We start from the raw sequence: 21,005 nt of genomic DNA, 5'->3' as shown, positions 1-21,005 counted from the left end.
TAACTGAAAAAAGGAATTTATGATAGAATACACATATAATTTGTATATGAATTTTTATGTGTGATTGTGAGAGTGTGCTCCTATGTGCATTGACCAAAGTGTTAAAAGTGGTGAAATTCAGGCACAGGTACTTTCCTAGGGAAGTTTTTTGCTCTAAGTATGTATTCCTTTCATAATTAGAAAATAACTTTTAAATTTATTATTATTTTAAAAGTTTTTTTTTATTTCAATAGATTGAGACAGTACCAGTGTTTTTTGTTACATAGATGAATTGCATAATTCTGAAGTTAGGGCTTGTAGTGTACTCATCACTAGAATAGTGTACATTGTACCTGATATGTAATTTTTTATCCTTCACCTCCCTTCAATTTCAAAGCCTTTTCATACAATCAAGAGGTTAAAAATGGGCAATCTATGCAAATGATGTAGACACCTCTACTAAGGTGTTTGTAAAACAACTAAGCATCTTGTTTATGGAAAATGAGAGATTTGAGAAGTACAAGAAAATTGCTCTGTTCCCAGCACACAGCAGCTATAAAGAGAAACTTCTTTCTCAATAACAGGCATAACTTGGCTTCAGATTTCTGCTGCCTATATAGTTGACACTCATTATTTACACTTTTACAATCTAATAGACATCACTCCTTCCCTAGTTAACCAATTTGCTAGAAGTCAATGAAGAACAAATATCAACTAAACTGCTAAGACTGCTTGCAAAACAACAGCAAGGAAAAAAAACCTACTCCACGTAAGTAATTATTTGAGACACTGAATAATTCCTGCTATACTTGAGACTGTAACTGTTAGAAAGTTAACATCGGAGCTGAAAGTAGGCATCAAAATACCTCAGCTCTGTCCCCAACCACTGCAACCATCATCTCCTATCTCTGGAGTCCCATTTCTGAAACAAAAAAAATCCAACCTCCAATGGCCTGTGCTTAAATATCAAATGGAAAATGGTACCGGAAAAGTATACGTTTTTATCCTTATTAAAATCCAAGGTGACTTTGTGGAGGTAGCAAAATGGAATAGATTGAAACTTTTGGGCCAACTGAAATTTCCTGTAACACCACAAATCCATTGCAACTAGTAAGTAAATCAGTAGAAATGAAATGTAACATTGGTTACTGGGTCACTTAATAGAAAGACATGAGCCAGCTTTACAATTGGTCTCCATGTAATAAAGTTGTCAAAATGTTTTCTTTAAGCAATATATTTAATCATCTGGCTTTTAACACGATATGACTTTTACATTAAAGCAAGCTGTATAACTTTTCTTGACAGCCACGAAATAAGATATTAATACCAATGTAATTTATGGAAATGTTAAGAGACCAAATTTTGTAAAGAACACGAATAACTCAGATATTGCAGGTTCAGTTCCAGACCACCGAAATAAAGCAAGTACCACAGTAAAGGGAGTCACACAGAATTTGTGGTGTCCCAGTGCATATCAGTTATATGTACATTATACTGTAATCTATTAAGTGTGCAATAGCATTGTATCTAAAAATGAAGGTACATACCTGAATTTAAAAATACTTTATTACTAAAAAATGCTATCGATCACCTGAGCCTTCAGCAAGTCGTAATCTTGTTGCTGGTGGAGGGCCTTGCCTCTATGTTGACAGCTGCTGACTGATCAGGATAGTGGTGACTGAAGGTTGGGGAGGCTATAGCAATTTCTTAAAATAAGACAATTTAGTTTGCCAAACTGATCGATTCTACCTTTCATGAAAAATTTCTCTGTAGCATACAATGCTGTTTGACAGCCCAGTCTACCCTCAGTAGAACTTCTTTCAAAGTTGGGGTCATTCCTCTCAAACTCCGCCACTGCTTTATCAACTAAGTTTCTGGCGTTTTCTAAATCCTTTGTTGTCGTTCCAACAATGTTCACCACATCTTCACCAGGAGTAGATTCCACCTCAAGAGACCACTTTCTTTGTTCATCTCTAATAAGCAACTCCTCAACCATTGAAGTTTGATCATGAGATTATAGCAATTCAGTCACATCTTCAGGTTACACTTGTTATTTCTACCACATCTGCAGTGACTTCCTCAACTGAACCCTTGAACCCCTCAAAGTCATCCATGAGGGCCGGAATCTACTTCTTCCAAACCCTGTGTAATGTTGATATTTTGACCTCCTCCCATGAATCACGAATGTTCTTAATGGCATCTAAAATAGTAATTCCAGGCCGGGTGCTCATGCCTATAATCCCAGCACATTGGAAGGCCAAGGTGGTAGGATCACTTTAGCCCAGGACTTGAAGATCAGACTGGGCAATATAGCAAGACCCCATCTCTATAAAAAACAGAAAAATTAGCCAGGTGTGGTGGCTCATGCCTTGTAGTTCCAGCTACTCAGGAGGCTGAGGTGGGAAGATCACTTGGGTTCAGCAGTTTGAGGTTGCAGTGAGCTGTGATCATGCCACTACACTCCTGCCTGGGCAACAAGCGAGACCCAGTCTCTAAAAGACTAATAAAATAATAAAGTAAAATAAAATAAAATAAAAAATGGTAAATGCTTTCCAGATTTTCAATTGTAAGAATTACCAAAATGTGACACAGAAACATGACTTGAGCACATGCTGTTAGAAAAATGACACTGATAGACTTGTTCAACACAGGGTTGCCAAAAACCTTCAATTTGTAAAAACACGGTATGTGCGAAGTGCAATAAAGTGAAGCACAATAAAATAAGGTATGCTTTGATAATCATTAATTCAAGATATTTTAGAAACAAATACCCGTCTTCAGACCAGAAGTAGGTGGCAAAGGTGGAGGGTGTTGGAAAATTTGTGGGCAGTATTTGGGACTGAGTTCCTAGGATTTGGTACAGGATGAGAGAAGTAGCAGGAAAGAGAGAAGATAGGAAAGAGACAGAAATACCTTTTATATTTTCTCAGCTGTGCCACTACTTGATCTTTCTATACCTTCTCTATAATTTTGTATAAAATGTGTATATTCCTAACAGTGCATTGTTTTAGATTTTTAAAATTTCTACAAAGCATATTACAGCATTTTCTTTTTTTTTGAAACTTAGGGGTTTTTTTTGGTTTTTGCTTTGCTTTGCTCATTTTGATGATCATTATATATAATCTCTGGTAGCACAAAACCCTCCACCTGGATCTTCAAAATTGTCTTAGCTTTTCTTTGTCCTTTACCCTTCTGTATAAATTTTACAATCAGTTTGTTAAGTCTCTCTCTCACTCACATACACACACACACACACACACACACACACACACAGGCACGCACACAAACCCCTGTGGAATTTTGGACATTGTTTTTAATTTATAAATTCACTAGATAAAAATTAAAATCATGGTGATATGGATCTTCCCTACCCATGAATATAGTGCATCCTTCAGTCATTTAGGTCATCTTCAGTGCCTATAATGATATCTGATCATTTATATCTACCCAAAATATCTTGAAATCCCTTACTAATTTTAGGACTTCTCTACATTACAACTCATTTTCCTAGCTAACATCCAAACACTGTATTTTCCACAAGCCCCTGCCAATTGGACATACACACACAACTTCCACTGAACAGGTACACCCTTGCAGAAGACAGAAGTAAAGATCGTAAGATCCTACAGTCTCCTGCCAAAATGATTGTGGGGGTATTTTCTTTTTCTCCAGAATATGAAGCAAACCTCCTGGTGGTTCAGTCCCTCTTCAGTGGGGGTGGCAGTCCAGTGGCAGGCACCATCAGCTACTCGCTTCCAATGAAACCGTTGGGTACTGTGGTTGGTCATTTTTCCTGGTTTCCACCTATGTAGCATCCCAGCTTAGTCCCCTCTTAGAAATTTTGTAAGATAATTAATAGTATGTGGAAAATCCCCTTCAGCTTAAACCAAAGTAGATTCCGCTGTCCACAACTTAACACTCACATAGGATTGGAAACTAGAAGTGTGACAGAATCTTAAAAAGGTGGACCTGCTTAGTGGAACTGACTGAGAATACGATGGCGAAGGATCAGATATTGCAAGCTAAAAAGCAGATGAGTGAGACAAAGCGGCCACAGCACTTCAGGGCCTAAGTTGGCTCCATGCGTCTTCTCATTCCGGCACCGGGCCGAAGCCACAGCCACTTTCAGGAGCTTGCTGTTCTCCAGCAGAGGGCGGAAACACAATCTTCAGTGGAGTGTGAGAACTGAGGAGGAGGTGTTGGAGGTTCAAGAAAGAAGAAGGTATAAAGTAGTAGCCTAGGAAATGGGAAAGTTAAGTGGACTCCAGACATGCAGTGTGACTGTCAGGAAGCACTAAGGGCCTACTTGGAGTCACTGGTCGTGAATTTAAAGTGAGACAATTCAACATGGCATTAATAGTATGTCTTTTCCGATCACTTTCAGTGGCAAAGGTGCCGCAACAGAGAAGGCGAAGAATTGAATGTAGTCAGAGATGGGGTTTTGTCAAGTGAGCATGACAAAGCAAAAGAGCAAGGGAGTCAAGGGAGACTGCGCAGGAAGCACTGTAAGAACTGACCATGGAATTCAAGCTGGGTGAAGAAGGAAGGATGGGAGTGACAGGGGCGTAGGACAAGCACACGGGAAGCAAAAAAGGAGGAACAATGGAAGTGAAGGACTTTTAGCATCAGGACTCTAAACGGAATAAATTGGAAAGACGGGTGATAGAGCAAGATATTTAAAGTGGTGGCATCACAGGGTGGTGAAGTGTTTGGTAATAACGAGATCTAGGATATGATCAAAGGAGTGGCTGAGGTAATATGAAAGACCAAAAATGAAATAAGAAAGCGAGAGGCTGGGCGTGGTGGCTCACGCCTGTAATCCTAGCTCTCTGGGAGGCCGAGGCTGGTGGATTGTTTGAGCTCAGGAGTTCAAAACCAGCCTGAGCAAGAGCGAGACCCCGTCTCTACTAAAAATGGAAAGAAATTAATCGGACAACTAAAAAAAAATACATAGAAAAAATTAGCCGGGCATGGTGGTGCATGTCTGTAGTCCCAGCTACTCAGGAGGCTGAGGCAGAAGGATGGCTTGAGCCCAGGAGTTTGAGGCTCAGTGAGCTACGATGACATCATTGCACTCTACCAAGAGCAACACAGTGAGACTCTGAAAAAAAAAAAAAAAAGAGAGTGAGATATTGGACAGATCATCTATTGAAATCACCAAGAAGTAAGACAGAAGTGTTACGTTGAATATATACAATTTTATTTTAAATATATCTCAAGAAAGATAAGGGGGAGCTTTATCTTTTTCTTATAAATTTGAACAATCTTTTCAGATGGTATAGGTTTTAACCTATTTTAACTGTCGATAAAAATGTTGCCAAATCTGGTTTTATATTTTATTTCAGATTTAACAAAAAAGGATAGCAAAAAAAACAAGAACAGGAGCAAAGCTCATATTTAGTTATAGTGAAAGAGATGCAAACTGCAGCAATTTTGAAGTATATCTTATAAGACAGAAAAAAAATTTTTAAAGATTATTACTCAAGCCAGTGTCATGATAAACCTGGAATATTTGTACTGTTGGTAAGATTATAGATGGTTCTCACTTTGGGGAAATTTATTACAGTTATGTGTGTTATAGGTATTATAAGTCTTAAAAGTGTCTTGTGTTAAAATCATTTCCCTTTTTGTTATAATTCACTGAAAAAGAAGATACTGACATTAGGATATCAATAAACAATGTCAAAACAGAGAAATGATTAAAAACATGATTCTCTTAAGTAGTTATATTAGGCATCAATTAAACTATTATTCCATGTATAAACATAAGCCAATGTTTATCATATAATATCAAAAAAGCAAAACATGGAGTTGTTTTAAAAAAAAAAAAAAGGTAAGGGAAATGAAGAGATTGACAGTAGGCCTGAGGGGAAACCTTCAAGGAATGAGGGGGTGTGACCCACAGGTTAGCCAGGGCAGCCTGATGGTATGAAGATTCCAAGGCGGAGGCTTTCAGGAAAGGAAAGAATGGTCAAGAACTGGCAAAGAGAAACAAAGAGGATCCAAGACATCTGATACTTAGGAGTGTGAAGAAAAATAACCACAATTTCAGAGAGTTCTGGGGAAGCAGTATCTTCAAGGGATGGGCAGGTTTTGATTAGAGGAAGAAGGGCAATGATCACAATGTTGAGGATACAGGGAATTTTGTTAGCAATGGATTGTCAGTGGCAGAGAGCTGAAATGAAAAGTTGCCAGGAATTGGAGAGAGGTAACAGATGAAGACAGAAAGGAGAATGTAGAGAGATGCAGGGGATTAAATTGGCAGGAGATGGGGGTTATCCTGGGAGTTCAGGGCTCCTTGTGGTGCCTGAGATGAACAAAAGGGCATGTGGAGATTGTTCTCGCAGTCTCAATGGTGGGAAGGCTGACTGGAGGATAACGTGAAAGGGCATGGTTTGGAGCTCCCCTCTTCATCCCTGCCTGTAGAGGCCTGAGGAGAGGTAGCTTTTCTCCAAGCACCTGGGGCTTCCTCTTAACACGTGCTGATGAAGGCATGGAGCCCTTGCCTTCAATTCTGGGAAATCTCCTTGAACAGTTACTTTGATGATTTCCTCCTCTCCAATTTCTACATTTCTCTCTTTTTAATGCCTATTCAGCTGTCAGACCACATATACTAGACCTCCTTTTGCTTTCAACTCAAAATTATACTTTCTGGGTGATTCCCTTGACTTTGTTTTCCAATCCTTATACTGAGTGTCTCATTTCTGATATGAACTTCTAGTTTTCTAGAGTTCTTTTTCTCCTATGAATTTTCCTTTTTTATAGCATGCTATCATTTCAGGGATGCAAATATCTTCACTAATTCTAGGATATTAAGTTTTCTTCTTCTTGCATACTGTTTCTTTCAAGTGGGTTTTTTTTTTCTTTTTTTTGCTTGCTTCAGCCTCTTTCATATCCTCAGCTATTTGTTCATATCTAAGAAAGAAGCATTTAAAAGCTGCCTGGAAGCTCTGTGTGCACAGCTGGAACTTCTCAGTAAAACCATTTCATTGGGTGAATCTGAGATTTTAGTATCATTGGCCTTTTCTTTTGACTTGATCAGATTCCCCAAAGCAAGTTCTTCTAATTTCCAGCCTAGAAGGCGCCTAAGTCTAGTTGGCAGTGTTCTGGATAGATGCAGGGGTAGAAGATTAGAGGGTGAGGGAGAAGGACCTAAGCTTCAGAGTGGTACCCCAAAACCTCCAAAATTTCTATTTTACTGCTCCAGAGAATGGAGACAGAGGAAGCAACTTGAGAATCTAAGTGGTTTCTAAAGACTTTTGGCCAAGTCTCCTGTTCTTAGTCCCTCTAGCATCCCCTACTTCCCAGAGATACCTGAATCCACAATTATTAAGCCTTTTTGGGAATGCTGCCATATAGGATGGCTGCTCAGTGTCCTCCAATATAGTTTAGGATTCATCGTTCTCAGGTCTGCTAAAAGTTTGAACTCTTTCACCTGCTTCCTAGCTTCCAAAATATTATCATCTTACTTTTGCTGACCTTGTGAGTTTATTCCTTTTCATCTTTAACCCCTTTACCTGTTTTAGTGGGGTTTCAGGAGGACGTGAAGGCTAATCCACTATTCAACCAGCATCTTTCCCAAAAGCCCTACTGGATATCTTATTTCTGCTAAGTTTATTTTAGGATTTGGGGGTTTGTTTCTTTGCTTTGTTTAATTTTTGGTTAATTTTTATTTTGTTTCCCACCACCAAGCACCACCTCCAGCTTCCGATATTAAGCTTTTAAACTCTTATTGAAGAATGCATCCAAGATTGTAAATATTCCTCTGAATACCACCTTTTGCCACACCCCAGAGACTCTGTTATGTCCTATTCTTACTGTTGTTCAGTTCTAAATCATCTCTAGCATCTATTTTGTACTCTTTAACCCAATAGTTATTTTGAAGTGTACTAACTTTATAATGAAAAAAAATTCTTCATTATTTCAGCCAACAAGCAACAGGTAGCCAACGTCAACCCCTACAAACCTCTAACAGTGGAGACACCTGAAGAACTCTTCACAGGTCACATCAGATCTCTGCCCCTTTGCTCTTTCCTGACATGCCATATTGCACTTGCTTTTCTCTCCTTTTCTAAATTGATACCACCCAAACTACTTTTAGAGGTCTCTCTCCTAAAGATCCATGGTCCCTCCCAAACCCTTTATCAGCGTATGCTTCCCAACAGCCCACAGGCCTTTTCTGTTTAAAGCGTATCTCTCAAAGTATGGTCCACACTAAAGATCTGGCCACAGATATCCAAAATCAGAATTTCTGAAAGTTAGGCCAGAAAACTACTGTTTTATAAGCACACCAGGTAACTCAGACATATAGTAAAATTTAAAAACCAAGAATGTAAAGGTTTTTTTATTAATTGCTATAGAGAAACATCTAGCTGGCAACAGCAGCACAGGAGAAAAAAAATGTACGGACCCTTCCATCAATGTTTAGGACTTACATTTATATTAGTGCTAATAAATGCATAGTTCAAGTTTTTTCTAGTAACTCCTTCACATCATCTTTTGCACAGTTGTAAAAGCCAATACCAAGAGCAACCCAAAAATTCCACTTCGCTAACCCACCACATAAGCCTAACCACTGTCCCACTTTATTTCTAAAAATCAGTTAGGAGGCTTATTCATATTTCCCCCAAGTTGGCTTTACAACATAGCTTTTCTTTGTTTAGTAATTCACCAAATTCATGTTTACAATTCAGGCTATCTGGAGGAAATACAAAAGCCAGTGCTCCCAAAAAGAAAACCAGAATGCCCACGAAGAAAAATGTACACAACAGATGCCACAAAGATGAATGCCTTTGTGTGTATTTACTTAGGAAACAAAAGTTAAAGGAACCATCTAGATATCAAGAACAAAACTCAAGAAAAAAACCCTTTCATGTTTAAAGACGTGACTGAATGTGATTGCTATCAGTCACGTAAATGATTGCTATCAACACACTTTTTTCTTTTACTGTTTATTTCACATTATCTTTTGCATAGATGTATGGGATCCTCAATGATCCATGCCAAGGGCAACACAACTTCAACTGTATTAACATACCACCTAGCCATTGGCTCACTAAACAATCTGCATTAATTTCTAAAGTCCACTGTTGGAAACTTATTCCAATTCTCTACTCCCACAGGTCTTGCTGTTTCTCCCAGGCTGCTTCTCTCTAATCACAATGTCCTAGTCCAGGGGTATCCTCTTTCCCAAAATTCCCTAACACATTAAAGTGTCCTCTCAGCACTTCTAACACCAGCAACCCTATGATGCAGATACAGCCACTGTTGCTCAAGCCTGAAACGGATGCAAAGGTTAAGTATTTCCATTTTCTGAGAAGAAGGGAATATATTATATAAACGCAATCTTTAAATATATATAGATTACAATGAAGTTTATGCCGAAAGAGTTGTAACAAATTTAAGGTGGGGGAAAAACACAAATGAAACTCAAATTAGGTTGAAGATTTGTAGGGTAGGAGACATGGGAGTGCCAAGATAAAGCTCATGAGGGGTGAGAAGGGGTCAGAATAATCGGGGCAGGCTTCACAGTGGGAGTATAACCCTGGAAGACATGTACTATTTGGGCAGGTGAAGAAGGTATTCCAGATGTAGGCAGCAGCATGAACAAAGGCCCAGAGGTAGGAATGAGCACAGCATGTGGAAAGGTCAGTGAAGGCACAGCCATGGCTGGAACGGAGCATGACCCCTGGAGAAGAACAGGAGATAAGGCTGAAGAGGGGCATTGGGGACTGACCAGAGATGGCCCAAGAACCTTGACAGGCTTCTTCTCCACAGGGTGCAATTTCTGATGCTGAACAAAACTTCCATACCATTTGAAGGCTTTCCCACACACCTTACATTCATAAGGCTTCTCCCCAGTGTGGACTCTCTGGTGCTGTATGGAGGCTATTTTCTGAGTGAAGGCTTTGCCACACTCCTTACATTGGTAGGGTTTCTCTCCAGTATGTATTCTCTGATGGACGATAAAAAGTGACCTACAACCAAAAGCCTTCCAACATTCCTTACATTTATAGAGTTTCTCCCCTGTGTGTAATCTCTGATGCTGAAGGTATGCCGCACTCCTACGGAAAGCCTTTCCACACTCCTTACATTCATACGGTTTCTCTCCAGTGTGGATCCTCTGATGCTGAGTCAACGCTGTGTTGGAACTCAAACCTTTGCCACACTCCTTACATTCATAAGGCCCTTCTCCGATGTGGTTTTTCTCATGTACGATACAGTCGTAGCTGGACTTGAAAGCTTTGCCACATTCCTTACATTTAAAGGGCTTTTCTCCAGTATGACTCATCTGGTGCCGAATAAGCTTTGAGTTATATCTGAAGATCTTCCCACATTCTTTACATTCATAGAACTTCATTCCACCTCGAAGTATCAGATTTGGATTTAGACTAAAAGTCTGCCTCACTGCCTTGCTTTTCAAATCAAAGTGCTGAGAACCCTTTCTGCAAAGTCCTCCTACTGGCATTCTGTGCAACTCTGTTTCTTCAGAGGCTTCCTGCTTTATAATTGGCTCTTCATTCACGATCCAGGAAGCACCACCTGACCAGAGAAACCACAAATGTTCCTAGTTACTGAACTAAAAGGAAAACAGAATTTAGTGGTCCTAATTTTCTGTTGTAGAATGTAATTTTTAAAAATATACCCATGGAATGGCTATAAACATCCATAAAGGAGGATAAGAGAAACAAAGAAAAATAGTGAGATACAACTGGAAAACTGAAGACACAGAAATAGACCAAGGAAGACAGCCAGGAGTGCCCCTGTAAGGAAGGCTAGGAAATGAACTAAGGTAGGTGAGACGGGAAGAAGGAGAACCTCAAGAATGAGAAGGAAACGAGGGAGGAGGAAGAAAGAAAGAGTGAGGTAAGAAAGAACAGCAAGAAGTAGAAAAAATTTAAAAGAGAAAGAGACAAGACCCAGAAGAGGCAAAAGAGATAAAAGACTGGGAAGAGTAGAGGAACAGCTCTAGCATTGTAGGAGGTCTCACAAGCTGAGAAACACAAAACAAAAAAAATGGATCCCAATGCCTGTGACCCAGGAAACCACCCCAAATTCAAAATACTATCCTAATAATTCTATTTTTAAACATTCCACATAATATGCTGTGATTAAAAAATGATTTTTCAGACAGTCAGCTGGAATAGAAGTTGGACCAGAGAGCTGTAGGTCACTGTGGTACCACTGCTAAAGGAACCACTACACACAAAATCAGTGTGTGTGAGAAGTAAGGCTTGGAAACTTTCTTCCAAAAGAAAAGGAAATCCAAGTAATCGAAATCTTCCAGGACTGGAAAGCCAGCTCAGGTTAATTTTAGGTGCTCTCTTTTTCGTGTGTGTGTGTGTGTGTGTGTGTGTGTGTGTGTGTTGGGACTACGGTGGGAGAATATTCCTAGCCTTTTCTTCTACAGTCCCATCTATGACAAATACAATAAAGACATAAAGACTATGGCAAATGGAACATTTCAGTGACTTAGATACCAAAAGGGCAAATTAAAGTCACTCTTTTCATTGCTGAAGGCCTAACAGTAATTCATAGCTATAGCACAAATAAATCAGTTCAACTCATAGAATCACATTTTCCTTAAAGTTGGCTGAAACCCCGTTTCTTTGCAATGAAAAATGACACAAAATTAAAATTTTCCACTGGTAAGTGAGAAAAGAAGTGGTTTAGGAGCTACTGAGTCACAGTTTTCTGCTTAGGAGGACAGCGACATCAATGTGCAGACAGCGTGGGGACACGCACTCCTATAAGTGGTCTTTCCAGGATCGAGGTAGGAATGCCTTGTAAATGCCAGGGAGTTTTGTTCCCTACAGCAGAAGAAATACTTCTTACATAGTAACCAGGAATACCAAAGAAGAAACACAATGGCTGGATTCTTTTACTCACCTGGACTGATGCCTCTCAGAATCTCTGTGTCCCAGGGATCTGGGCCCCATGGTGCTTCCCCTTTCTCCAGCTGGGAGATCAGAACAGGTTTGAGAAACGGAAATGCTAATTCAGCAAGAAAAAAAGACAGACAAATTGAAGGGAGACATCCAGGGCTATTCCTGAGACCTCTCTCAGCCCACCCTCCATTGGGCTAGTTGAGAGAAAAACAGAACACCCAGGAGACCAAGGGTGTTCTAAGGAAAGTGTCCAAACTATGCTCCACAATGAAGCCCGGAAGATAGAATTCTCCTCAGAAAGAAACCTTGCAATCTGCCCCTGACTTAGAAGAGGGAAACTCCCTCAGGAACAATATACGTACTGCTCCCCTGGAAGACCCCTCCCCAAAGGGGTGGGCCAACATCCCCAGAAAACTGGAAGGGCTCACCTAGAAGGCCAGTAAGAGTCCTTTCCCTCAGGACCCAAAACCACACCCTTCCCTGGGGTACATGGAAGTCCAGGTTCAAAACCAAAGGGAACCAGGGATTTCCCTATCCAGTATCTCCCCAGGCTGGTGACTGCAGGACTCTCTTCTGGAGGCATCAAATCTAAGGGTTACTAGAATCCGCAAAACATCTGAGGAAGACATTAAACTACCACAGAGAGACCTTACCCAGGGAAGCCACATTTGCGTAATTCTCCAGCATCACCTCCCTGTACAGGGCCCTCTGTGCAGAGTCCAGACTAGCCCATTGATTCTGGGTGAAGTACACCGCCACATCCTCAAAGGTCACTGGCTCCTGAAACAACAGGTTTCTGCTCAAGCTCTGAATGAGAAGCAGAAGAGGGCAGCCTGAGCTGCAGGGAAGGGATAAACCTGCCTGGGTTTTCAACTCTGAGCCCCCACGGAAAGTCTCCTCTAGCAAGAATAGCACCTAGTACCCCAGCCAAGGGCCAGCTCTCAGCCAGTGTTCCCACTTTCAAATGGGGAACCCTACCATTCTCCCATATGCACACCTCTGGGGCCCCGAACTGCTATCCCAAACTTGTAGACTGGCATCCAGGTACTCTCTCCCTGGTAACTGCATCAACCCCTATGTTCCTGGCTTCACAGATCTGCCCCTCTGGCACCTCCTACCCTCATGCATACTCCCTAATTCTATCACTTTATTTTCTATGCCCCGGTCACATCAGACAGCTGCCACTCACCCTGTCTCCACACATCCAAAGTGCACACACACAGCCCCCATTTGTTCCCCGCACCTATCTTCTCTTTGATCTTCCTCAACATCACCCATGACGTCAAAGGAGCACATAGAAACATCCCCAGTATTTTGCAAATTTCTTTTTTTTACCTTTCTGCCTTATCAGAAAGCTGGCTCTGTTGAAAGAACCCTGCAGCCTGTCTGTTCTGGCCCTCTTCTCTGAACCACCTGTTTTCAGAGACAGGTTGGGAGTGCCCTGTCCCTGGGCACAGATCCATCCCCCAGTCTTCTGAACTCCATCACACCCACCAAGGCCGTCTTCTTCACTAGGTATGCCCCTCTCTGACTTGCCATGGGGCCATCTCCATCTTCCCAAGAGTGAAGGCAAATAATACTTGTAGATTAGCCCCTGTGCACCAGGCTCTCAGGGGGAAATTTTAAATCTTGTATTTCATTGAATCATTACAACACATATGTGAAATAAGAATTATTGCTCCTATTTTTCAAGTGATACAACTAAGGCTCAAAAGATTAATTGGGCCAAGCACAGTGGCTCATGCCCATAAGCCCAGAGCTTTGGGAGACCAAGGCAGGAGGACTAAAACCAGCCTGGGCAACATAGTAAGATCTTGTCTCTACAAAAACTAAAAATAAAAAAATTAGCCAGCACGCCTTGTTGTCCCAATTACTCAAGAAGCTGAGGCAGGAAGATCACTTGAGCCCAGGAATTCAGTGAGCTGTGATCACACCACTGCACTCCAACCTGGGTGACAGAGCAAGATCCTGTCTCAAAAAAAAAAAAAAAAGAAGATTAATTACTTTGCCAGAGATTACACAGCCAAAAAGTGGTAGAGTTGGGACTTCAACCCAGATCTGTCCAACAACAAACGTGGGCTCCATTCACATACCAAGCTGTCTCCCACACTGGGCTCACAAACTTCTCCAGAAACATGGCTAATCCCTGAACTTCATCATAACTTGGTGCTGCCCCATCTCTGGAGAGCAGCTTCTCAAACTCTCCAACTCTCCAAATCACCATTCAATCCATCTTTACCATACTGCCTCCAGGCCACATGGGACCCCTCCCTCAATTTAGATTGGTGGGCAGCTCTTTCAAAACTGTGCACCCCACGCTGGAAACCAGAGCCTCGGAATCTGAATCCATGAGGCCCCAGAGCACTCGAGATGGTGTCTGCTGGCTACTTTCTCTGCTTCTACAGTCAGGATAGTGCAGCAGACCACAAAGACTAGGTTCTTACCTTGGAGGGGGTTTCATGACTTGCGCACCTTCTTGCCTTGCTGCCCCCACAGATGCTTCCACCTCCCAGGAGATTCACTACCTACCCTATGCAGTCAGCCTTGTTCTTTTCAGCCACAGAAAATGAAATTACTTACCAATAGGGGCTACAAGCAACCACCTAACTCTAGCATGTCACATTCTGACTCCCAGTAACCCCTAAAGCAGCCTGTGTCCTAGAGTTAGCACAGGGGAACAGGGAGAAGGGAATGTGGCTACAAATGCTCTTAAAGGAAGGAGGGAAGACACACACACCAAAGATGAATTCTGGCAACTCAAACAGCTCACAGCAGCTCCACTGCCTCTACACATAGGTCCTTACAAGAGGGGTCCCTTCAAAACAAGAGCAACTTGGGAACTCAGATCTAAAGGAGATAACGAAAGGAAAAGACCAAATTTAGTTGCTCCTAAAGGGAGAGCTAGCCTTTAAATTGGGCAATGATGAGGTGTAGAGGGCCCCCCAAAATGGTGTGAGCCAAAAATCCAAACAGCAGACTGAATCATGTTGTCCTGTAATTACTGCTTCAACAACAAGCATTAAGGGCTTCTAGAGACAGCAGCCACAGGCTCGCAGGTAAAACCAAATGTCACCTCCTCTTACAGCAAGTCCAACCTCACTCCCTAACATCTCCAGAGCTTCTCTCACAACTTTCTTCTCCCAGCCTACCACCATCAATCCCTTCCTCCCCAAACTGTCCTTCTTGCCTGCCATCAAATGTCCTCAAGTTTCATGAGTCCTAAAAAAATGCATAATATGAAAGGAAAAATTGACTGTTTTAAGGTAGTTGGGTTTTGGATATCTTTTTGTTCTTTCGGTGGATGGTCCTTATATACCTCGCCACATTTTATTTTTCTCCACAATATTACTCATCAGTGTGTATTACTACACACTGCCTACCTCCCTCCGGAATGTAAGTCCATGAGGCAAGGATTCTGTTTTGCTCGTGACTGGTTTACTACAGTAAACAGTGTACACTACAGTAAACACTGTACAGTTTACACAGTACAGTGCCTGACATGTACTAGATGCTTAATATACATTTGCTAAAAGAATTAATTTCTAAAATGGTTTGACCATAAACACATTTTTTTTTAAATTTATGAGGCGGGTGAGAAACCAACAGCAAACACCACCTTAACAATGAAATGCCAAAGCATATCTATTAAAGTTGATGGCTGATAATTTACCATAAGCTGAGGTTCTATTTTCTGCAAAAGACAGGAAAAAGAGCATAAATATAGGAAAGGAATGAACATAAATATCTTTGCTTGAAGATGAAATAACTGTCTGCCCAAAGATATCTAAGACCCAAGAAAATAAACTGAAAACATTTAGAATGGACAAAGCAATTCACTAAGTTATCTAGATATAAGAGAAGTAAACCAAAATTATTAGCTTTCCTAAATACTATCATAAACAATTGGAAAATATAATGAGAGAAAATAAGATGTCATTCATACAAAAATAGCTAAGAATAGGCCTAACAGAAATGTGTAAAACCAAAATGGAAGAAAACTAAATGTTTACTAAGATACATAAAAAAAGAACTGAATATATTGGAACATACAGTGTTTCTGAATGGGAAGAATCAAATTTCTAAAGAAGTCAATTATCTCCAAATTTACCTATGAATTCAATAAAATCCACCCCTCCATCACCACCAAAGAAAATCCATGAGATTTGTGCAGGGGTAGGTGATCATTTCGATCATCTGAAAAAGTATATGTGAAAGACTAGCCAACAATGTTTAAGAAAAAAAACAAAAGAAAAAAGATGAGGGAGAATTAAACTATACTTTAAAAGAATAATACAGGAACAAAAGGAGAAGACGTGCCACAGACTGGGAGAAAATATTTGCTAGAGACATATCTGATAAAGAGCTGTTATCCAAAATATACAAAGAACTCTACAAACAACCCAATTAAAAAATGAGCAAAAGACCTGAACAGACACCTCAACAAAGAATATACAGACGGCAAATAGGCATATGAAAAGATGCTCAAGATTCTATGTCATAGGGAATTGCAAATAAAAACAACCAGCTACCACTACACACTTATTAGAATGGCCAAAATCCAAAACACTGACAACATCAAATGTGAGCAAGGATGTGGAGCAATAGGAACTCTCATTCATTGCTGGCAGGAAGACAAAATGGTACAGCCACTTTGAAAGACAGTTTGGGGCAATTTCTTACAAAACTAAACGTACTCTTACCATACAATCCAGCAATCACGCTCTTTGGTATTTAACCAAAGGAACTGAAAACTTTTGTCTGCCCAAAAACCTGCACATGGACATTTATAGCAGTTCAGTGCCAAAACTTGGAAGTAACCAAGATGTCCTTCAGTATGGACAGAATGGATAAACTGTGGTACATCCACGTAGTAATGGAATGTTATTCAGTGCTAAAACAAAATGAGCTATCAAACCATGAAAAGACATGAAGGAAACTTAAATGCATATAACCAAAAGAAGCCAATCTGAAAAGGCTACACACTGTGTGATTCCAGTTATTATGGCATTCTGGTAAAGGCAACTATGGAGAGAGTAAAAAAATCAAGCTATGGTTGTCAGGAGTTAAGGGGGAGGGAGAGAGGGATGAATAGGAGGAGCACAAGGATTTTTAGGGCAGTGAAACTATTCTGTATGGTACTATAATGGCGGATACACGTCATTACACATTTGTCCAAACCCGTAGAATGGACAACACCAAGAGAGAACCCTAATGTAAACTATGGACTTTGGATGATGATGACATGTCAACATAGGTTCATTCCTTGTAATAAATGTACCACAATAGTGCAGGATCTTCACAGTGGGGGAGGCCATGCATTGTGTGATGGCAGGAGGTATATGGGAAGGAACTCTTTGTGCTTTCTGCCCAATTTTGCTATGAAGCTAAAATTGCTCTAAAAATAAAATCTATTTTTTAAAAAGTGCCAGTTTTAAATTGTTTCAGGGGTGAGTTATTTTCAAAAAATCAAACCTCATGTGCTATTTAGGACATATCAAAGAATATGGAAAGAAGGAAAGCATCTCCATTCTTTTAAAGACACTGGCATAGTGTTGATACCAGTACTTGTATCTGAACTTGTATCAGAATTTGTAAATGAGTATGTAGGGGCAGGGAGTATATGAGAAATCTCTGTACCTTCCACTCAATTTTGCTTTGTACCTAAAACTGTTCTAAAAAATAAAGACTATTAAAAATAAATAAATAAAAGAATATTTAATATCTTACCTGGACTGCAATATTCTCTTAATTGACTCACTCCCTTCCATAACAATTTCCCAGGCTGGAAAAATCTTTTTAATATATTAACATAAATCCAGTCACGTCACCCCCTGCTTAAAATTTTTCAGTGCCTTCCCACTGAACTAGAACAGAAACCAAAGTCTTCACCATGACCTACAATACCTGTGCTTACTTCTCCCACCTCATACTGAACCACTTTCTCTGACCTCTTCCTGTTTCTAGAGTATACCCAGCTTTCTCCCTCACTTCAGGGCTTTTGCATCTAGCATTTAGAAAATATATATTGAAAGAACAATGTTGGTCTCGCTGGGATACATCCACAATTTACAGGACAATCTCTTCAATGACGAAGTTCTCTGATTTCAGCAGGTGACTTTCATTTTTAGAACATGATCTGGATTTCCACAATCAGGAAGCCTTTCTTGGCTTGGGCTCTCTTTCTTCCACTTAAATCTACACATCCAAGGCCACCACTCTCCAAACACAAAACTTTTGTTTCCCCTACCATATACTTACATCAGCCATAACCGTAGGGTCAGACTCAAAAGAGAAACCACAGCCTGGTCAAGTTAGGCCTCCTTCGGCCTTTCCTATTAGCCAATGCAAGTAAAAAAAAGACTGAAAGGAAGCTCAGCTCACCTGAGGCCAAGTTGTTCGGAGCATGGCTGATGTCCCCTGGCTTCATGCACTGGCTTCTGGGTTTGGAAAAGCAAGATCCTTAGGAGATAACAGAAGAAGAGCCATGAGTGCTATGGACCTTGCCCTACATCACCCACAGCAACCTCCCAGTGTCCACATTTCCTGCACTGGACGGAGACTCCTTAGGCACCCCCTGGCTGTTCTTACACTGACAGCTCCCCCAGTGTCCTTTGTAATTGTTCTGCCTGCTCAGCCCCAAGGACATTCTGACCACGTTCAAACAGAGGAGACTGAGGGATAAAAGTACCCTGTCCTTACGGTGTTGGGTCTGTACAAATGGGAAGAGTTTTTACAGAATGCTTACAGGGACCATAGCATTGACCCCAAAATAAGTGTCTCTGGAGAGGAGGAACAGAAGTAGCTGAATGCGTACTGAGAGTAAAATATTCAGTGTCTCAGTGGGTGACGCCGACCAGAGACTCAACCCAAAAGGAGTCTTAACAAACACTGCACCCAGGAAAGCGGGAGACCCCAAACATCAGAAACGTCAGTACCGGGCGCAGGAGACTGTCGCAACAAGTTCTTTAGGGCAGAAAAGAAGATCACGCCGCGGTGGCAAGGGGCTGGACCTGGGCTCTAGAAGGCCGCGCAGCCACCTCGGGCGGCTTCGGCGAGGCCCAGATTCCCGAGCTCCGGGCGAGGAAGGGGCGGGCCGCCATTAGGATAAAGTTCAGGGGAAGGGGGGCTGACTAGCCGCCAGGTACGGCGAGGAACCCAGCACCGGTCGGACCTAGCACACAGAACTCGCTAATACCCACGCTCTTCCTCTCCGAACACCGGGAAGCTGGGTAACTACCGCCGATCCGGAAGGGCGGGCGCGCGACCAGGGTCCCTCTAGGCCCCCCGGAGGCCGCCCATCTCGGTGGTCCCCGCGGCCCGGTCCCACGTGACTCGCCCCACCGGGCGGAAGCGGCGGGCTGCTACGGCGGCCTTTGGGTTGCGGCGCTTTCTCAGCTCGTGCTGCCTCCTGCGACAGCCGTTGGTACAACTTCGGGCTGGGGAGGCACAGCACTGGTGCAGCCTGGCTCTACCCAGACCTCGGCCTCTAGGCACAGGTGGGATCCCAGTTAACGCACAGCCCCTCAGCTGCCGGCCGCCTTAACTCCGCTGGTCACTTGAGGCTGTGCAGGTGTGGGAGAATGGCGCCTGTGTGTCATCTCTAAGAAGCCCAAACCAAGGACGCTGCTTGGGTTCTGGGCTGGGCAGCCTTCAGGAAAACCATGGTTTCCTGCCCTTTTAGCCCTCTCCCTTCCTAGGACTTACGACGTGCGTGGGACCTTTGGGGACAGATTCATTTAGCAACCAAAATAACGGTGATTAAGGTTGCCCAGCATTCTGTATACACAGGGTATGTGCTATATTAAAGGATTTTTGTCTTGTATTGACTTTGACAGGACACCCTAAATGTCCTGTACTTAGCTTTTTCCAATAAATTACAAAAATTCATAGTTAGAGCTATTTTTCTGCCCAGTAACAGGTGCTTAAATAACTTAAATGGTAACACGGGCTTAGAAAAAAAAATCATACCTCCACAAATAAATATCTGAACAATTCCTTACAGTCTCTCCAGTAAGTTTAATTACGGGAAGATAAAAAAAGGGTAAGGAAGTGGGGCTGAGAATTAAAAGAATTTATATTTTATATTCAGCAAAGGAAAAGACTGTTCTTTGCCCAAAGTCCAAGATCCCAAACAAGTAAAGAACAGTCTTTTCCTTTCCTGAGTATTAAAAAAGTTGTTCTTTTAATTCTCAGCCTCCCTTCCTCATGGGTCAAAAAACTATATGGTTATCAATTCTCCACCAAATATCTATAGATTAAATGCAATCCTAATCAAAATCCCAAGAGGTGTTTAGTAGAAGCTGAAAATCTGATTCTAAAATTCATATGGAAATGTAAAGGACCCAGAATGGCCAAAATACCTTGACAAAAAACAAAGTTGGGGCTAACACTGTATCACTACAACACATTAGGGAATAACAGTAATTAAGTCAGTGTCTTAATGGCGTCAAGACAGACAAACAGATCAATGGAATGGTATAGAATCTAGAAACAGACCTACACATATATGGACATCTGATTCGCAACAGTGGTACAAAGGCAATTCAGTGGAGAATGAATTATTTTCAAAAAATGGTGCTACAAGCTGGGCACAGGAGCTCATCATGCCTGTAGGCCCAGCTACTCAGGAGGCTGAAGTAGGATTACTTGAGTCCAAGAGTTCAAGGCTACAGTGCACTATGAGCACACCTGTGAATAACCACTGTCATCCAGCCTGGGCAACATGGTGCTACAATACGATGTCCATGTGAAAAAAAAAGAACAGAACTTAGATCTATACCTCACACTCTATACAAAAATTAACTCAAAATGGAATGTAAAGAATGAAATGTAAAACCTAAAACTATAAAACTTCCAGAAGGAAAAACAGCAAAAAATCTTTGTAAACTTGGGTAAGGCAAATATTTCTTAGATATTATACTGAAAACATAATCCACAAAAAAAATACTGATAAATTGGACTTCATCAATACTAACATCTTCTGCTTCTCAAAAGGCACTGTTACGAGAATGAAAACACAAACCACAGGCTAGAAGAAAATACTTAGAAATCACATATCTGAAAAAGATCTGCATCTAAAACATATAAAGACCTCACAAATATTAATAAAAAGAAAACAACCCAATAAAAACATAGGCC

General features: G+C 41.3%; 1 protein-coding gene across 1 annotated transcript; it reads right to left on the bottom strand.

Moving 5' to 3' along the window:
* Nucleotides 1–9,382: 9,382 nt before the first annotated feature.
* ZNF621 (zinc finger protein 621) lies at nucleotides 9,383–18,866 on the bottom strand. The gene is made up of 5 exons (XM_012650365.1): nucleotides 18,803–18,866; nucleotides 18,249–18,326; nucleotides 12,521–12,647; nucleotides 11,869–11,973; nucleotides 9,383–10,521 (listed from the first exon to the last, which is right to left on the bottom strand). The coding sequence occupies exons 2-5, from the start codon at nucleotides 18,270–18,272 to the stop codon at nucleotides 9,464–9,466; spliced, it is 1,314 nt and encodes a 437-aa protein (XP_012505819.1). The 5' UTR covers nucleotides 18,273–18,326; nucleotides 18,803–18,866; the 3' UTR covers nucleotides 9,383–9,463.
* Nucleotides 18,867–21,005: the final 2,139 nt, after the last annotated feature.

The sequence above is a fragment of the Propithecus coquereli genome, unplaced genomic scaffold, assembly GCF_000956105.1.
Source record: "Propithecus coquereli isolate 6110/MARCELLA unplaced genomic scaffold, Pcoq_1.0 Scaffold1, whole genome shotgun sequence".
In the NCBI taxonomy this organism is placed as follows: Eukaryota; Metazoa; Chordata; class Mammalia; order Primates; family Indriidae; genus Propithecus; species Propithecus coquereli.
This window is presented reverse-complemented; position numbering and strand designations above follow the sequence as displayed.